Here is a 4,950-nt window from a genome sequence, read left to right on the forward strand (position 1 = left end):
GGTCCTGGATATGGCTCTGATTGGTATCTGGGAGGGCGTTGATGATCATCTTTTGAACGGCGGCGGCACTGCAGGAGACCTGGATGTAGTGCTGCTCAGCTCGACGTGCGAGGCCACCATTCTGGAAAGAGCGACAAAGATGGGCGACATGGTTGCGGTCGAGGGGCCTGTTACTGCCGCGAGACCAGGAGAAGTCGAGGAGATGGATGGGTAGCTCAGCGACGGCAAGGCGGTAGGGCTCCGCCTGTTTCCTCAGGGAATCGACCTCGGTGAAGGTTTGTGGAGCAGGCTTTGGGGATTTGGCGGGCTTGGATGGTGACGGTGGTGGTGATGATGATGATGGGATGTCGTTGACGACGGGGGTAAGGGAGGGAGAAGTGGATGGATGATGGGGTTCATGAGAAGGGTGGATAGGTGTAGTTTTCCGGCGCTTGGAGGGCCGGGGATTCGTGTTAGATTTGGGAGGCAGAGGGCGACCAATTTTGATCATGGTGGTGGTGAGGATGATGAGGGCAGTGGATTGGTATATATTATGTATGATGTATATTTTATCGTTACTTTGTTCCCAAGTTAGGTGAGATGTGGGAAGGAATAGTTGAGGGGAGAGAAAGAGGATATGGATGAAAGTATGAGGAGTATTATTATATCGAATGGGAGACGGGAGAGGATACAGGGATCAGAAAGGCGACCAATCAAAGAAAGGTAGGAGACAAAGAAGGGAGGGCGAATGAAAAGTGCGGAGAGGGAAATAGAAGGTTAAAAGTTTAGAGGGAGGATGGGGCGCACGGACACTTAAACCTGGGATTGAGATATGAATTGGCAAAAGTTTTGGAGGATTGAGGGTGCACGGACACCTGAACCCAGGTTCAAAGAATGAATTGGCAAAAGTTTTGGGAAAGGTATGGTGCACGGACACCTAAACCTAGGTTTAGGCGGGTCTGGTGTAGAAAAAATGGCAAGTTTACTAGCAAGGTTATAAAAATGTAGAGACCTATAAGTAAAAAGGTCTAAATATTTATGACTTGTAACCCTAACCAGGACCCCTTCGGCGTGTTTTTTGACTACAATATATTCTTCTGACCATTAGGCTTGTTTATTTGTTTGTTTGCTTGTTTACCTTGCCTCTAGGTTCTGCTTCCCCTGCTTAGCTTTTGCTTCTTAGTGAAGTGACCAAACTTTCTTTTCTTTTTCCCTCTCTCGTTTTCCCTGGATAATATGTGATAGGCCTTATCGATAGAGGGCTGGCTGGCCGGCTGGCTGGCGGTTCATTTGGTTTTTCTTTTTCTTTCTGGTTATGCTGGGAAATTATTTTCTTTTTGGACCAATCACCGTCCACTCTTTCACTGAAATCCTCTTTCACTTCACTTTGCTCTGACCCCTGCCGACGCCATGTCACTTCCCCCGCACATTTCGCCGTGCCGGTTACCTCCCCAACCTGGCAGGGGTCTCCTCTTTCACTGAAAGAGTCCCGAGCCATAGCGGCTAGGAACGCCGCGCGCAGCCAAGGGAGCTGTCCTGCGATGCATAAGCCGAGCGTGACCTATGGTACTATAGTCAGACTTGAGTCTTCGTTATAACAAGGAAGAAGTGTTGTTTACTGCTGGGTTGAATAATCCTCCGCTGATCCGGTAGAAAGCCCAGACGTTGACCAGTAAAGAAAATCCGTACGATATTGCGATCCAAATGTCCGTAGTACTTGCCAACCCACCATTGACAGCAGGATATGGTGATTGGAGAACAGCCATCATGTTTCCAGCATAGCCAAAGTAGAGGAAAAAGAATGTCCCAACGAACTCTCCTGATGCGGCGACCAAGTGAGCGTTGAATGTGCTTAGATGACGTCGTGGATGGCCTGGATCATCATGCCCATTTTTCTCAGCGGTAGGCCCCATTTGTCTCTATAATCGATGCTCCTTGGTTAAAAAGGTTTTTTAGTGTTTGATGCCGGGGCAGGAATTAGTTTCTAGCGACAACAAAGAGGTAAGGGTTAAGATGGGTTTATATCTATCGAGTTAGATACGTAGTACTGTCAACTAAGTCTTTATATGTATAAAGCGTCCCGGAGATAATTCTCCTGTTATGATGCGTATAGCTTGGGGTATGACGTATACAAAACTGTTCTCTGGAAATCAGTGTGGCCGCCACCTTGGATCAAAGAGTTAATCATGATAAGCTTATTGTCGCCCATGACATTAAGCGTGCCCCTACTCGGGTAGGGCCTAGAGACCGACCTCCCTTGCTTTCCGTCAGTCACCAGTGACCGTGCCTTAAGCACGGGGGGTACGGTGACCAGGCAAAGGGTCGGTTGACAAGGGAAATAAAGGTACCTATATTTCTATAGGTTATGGTATGGAATTAGAAGTATATTATTTCTCCAATTTCAGAGAAATTTAGATAAAAGTCACATGACTTTTGCAATTAAAGATACCTTTAATAGTAAGATTAGGCCTAAGAAAAAGAGGCATCTTTAATTTTCCGTATCAACCGACCCTTTGCCTAGTCACTCTACCTCCCGTGCTTAAGGCACGGTCACTGGTGACTGACGGAAAGCAAGGGAGGTCGGTCTCTAGACCTTACCAAATAGTTTATGCGCCAACCTCATTTAATGCAAAGACCCTCAATAATCACTAAAGCCACATTTGAGTAAAATGTTTTACTATTCATGCTTTTAAAAAGTTCTGATAGGTTAATTTGGGCATTGAGGACGCTCTCAAATCCTTTGGTTAAAACATCAGGGACTTGGTGGCCAAGCTCGCGTGCCTCAAGCGAGGAGGAGTATCGTCAAGATTCACTAAATCAGCATCTTGACCGAGATGAAATTGCATAATAGCACCTCAGTTCAGTCTCAATCCAATTGATAAGCTCATTCCACGTTATATTAAGAGAATCCTGCCAAGTACCGTTACTAATACAATTAGGTATGTGCTCAGCATGTGGTCTTGTTTCTTGAAGTAGCTGTTGATCTTGTCGCTGAATATGTAGATCTCCAGACAATACAGATGTAGTTTGAGTAGTGGCTGTGCGTGATCCAGGAAATAATCGCGCCGGTTATGGTCTTGCATATGTTTGCGAAGCGTACCGCTACGAACCCAGTGTTATTTCTCTCAGACGTGAAGGGGGTGACCATCCTGGTCTGACTGATCTTGTTGGAGGCGGTAGCGGCCTTCTCGTCATCTTACACCTCTCGAGCGTTAGAGCCTATTCCTTTATCGCGCGTCGTAGAAACACCGACGATTAACTAAACTGCTTTAATGATCGTTCTACTCTGGCTTATCCCTTCCTTGCAGGTGATCTGCATCTAGGGAAACGCGTCAACCATCGGGATGCCATGGTCTTCCTGGATCAACAGTGAACCCTAAAGCCGGCGTCCCGGCTTACGCGGTCATTGTATCTTACCATCTTGACTGCATGCAATACGTAAAGGAAAGTTATTTGCTGTAACAAGGGCGCTTGAGAACAACGTCTCGCAGTTGTGTTTCACTTCGTCGGCTTAGACTTTCGAGGCATTGCCACGGTGTCATCACTAACAATGCTTTACAACAATATTTGGAAAGTGAAGTGATGGCATGTTCTGTGAGCCAGTACATGGAATGTACGACCAGATGTGGAGCGGAGACGATATATCAGTGGAGAAACAGGGCGAGGCGGATCCGATCATTGACTTGATGAACGATTTCATGCTTAGGAGCCTCCTTCGCCGGGGCACAAAGACGTGGCAAAGCGGAGACTACGAAACAACCATTGACTTGGCTCTGGCTTCCGAAGAGCTTGCGGACGCAGACATCAAATGCGCGATACATGGTACGGAGCACGGATCGGACCATCGCACGATAGAGACGGTGTTCGACATTTCGGTCCCAGTGCTGAAACAGGAAGAAAGACTGCTCTTTAAGAATGCACCCTGGAAAGAGATTAATAGCAGGATCACAGGCACGCTGAGGAGCAGGCCACTGGGGAATACGGAGCAGCAGAAAAAGGATAGATTGATGTCGGCGGTCTTGGATGCGGTCCAGGCACTGACACCCAGAGCCAAGCCGTCACCATACGCAAAGCGGTGGTGGACCCATGACCTCACACAGCTGCGGCATGTATACACATACTGGAGAAATCGAGCCCGAGCCGTAAGGCGTGCGGGGCAGAATGTTAAAGGTCTGGAAATTACGGCAAAGGCTGCGGCGAAGCAATACCATGATGCCATACGGCAGCGGAAGAACAATCACTGGAAGGAGTTTCTGGCGGATAACAACAGCATCTGGAAAGCAGCCAAATACATGAAGTCTGGGGATAAGGCAGCTTTTGGAAAAGTGCCCCAATTTGTTCGGGCAGACGGAACAGCAACAACGAGCCATAAAGAGCAAGCCGAAGAACTGCTAGCCAAGTTCTTCCCGCCATTGCCAAACACTATCGAAGACGAAGGACCGCGACAACAGAGAGCCCCAGTAACGATGCCCGACCTGACTTTGGAAGAAGTGGAACGTCAACTGTGGGCGACAAAATCATGGAAGGCACCAGGAGAAGATGGGCTACCAGCGATCGTCTGGAAGCAAGTCTGGCCCTCGGTGAAACACGACGTCCTCGCCATCTTTCAGGCATCACTGAAGGAAGGCGTGATACCAGACCAGTGGAGACATGCTCGAATCATCCCACTCAAGAAGCCAGGTAAGGATGATTATACGATCGCGAAAGCGTGGAGGCCGATCTCGCTTCTCGCCACGTTGGGTAAGGTGCTGGAATCGGTCGTCGCCGAGAGAATCTCCCACGCGGTGGAGACTCGTGGACTTCTTCCGACCAACCACATCGGTGCGCGCAAGCAGCGGTCAGCGGAGCAAGCCCTCGTACTTCTACAAGAGCACATCTTCTCGGCTTGGCGTTCACGCCATGTCGTGAGCCTCGTCAGTTTTGACGTGAAAGGCGCATACAATGGTGTGTGCAAAGAGAGGTTGCTGCAGT

General features: G+C 48.6%; 1 protein-coding gene across 1 annotated transcript; it reads right to left on the reverse strand.

Annotated features, from left to right (window-relative positions):
* Positions 1-2,077: 2,077 nt before the first annotated feature.
* Positions 2,078-2,188, reverse strand: FOXG_22535 (uncharacterized protein; the record flags this gene model as incomplete). The annotated part of the gene is made up of 1 exon (XM_018402950.1): positions 2,078-2,188. The coding sequence occupies one exon, from the start codon at positions 2,186-2,188 to the stop codon at positions 2,078-2,080; it is 111 nt and encodes a 36-aa protein (XP_018257399.1).
* Between the last annotated feature and the right edge of the window lie 2,762 nt (positions 2,189-4,950).

The sequence above is a fragment of the Fusarium oxysporum genome, chromosome 15 (assembly GCF_000149955.1).
Source record: "Fusarium oxysporum f. sp. lycopersici 4287 chromosome 15, whole genome shotgun sequence".
Lineage (NCBI taxonomy): Eukaryota > Fungi > Ascomycota > Sordariomycetes > Hypocreales > Nectriaceae > Fusarium > Fusarium oxysporum.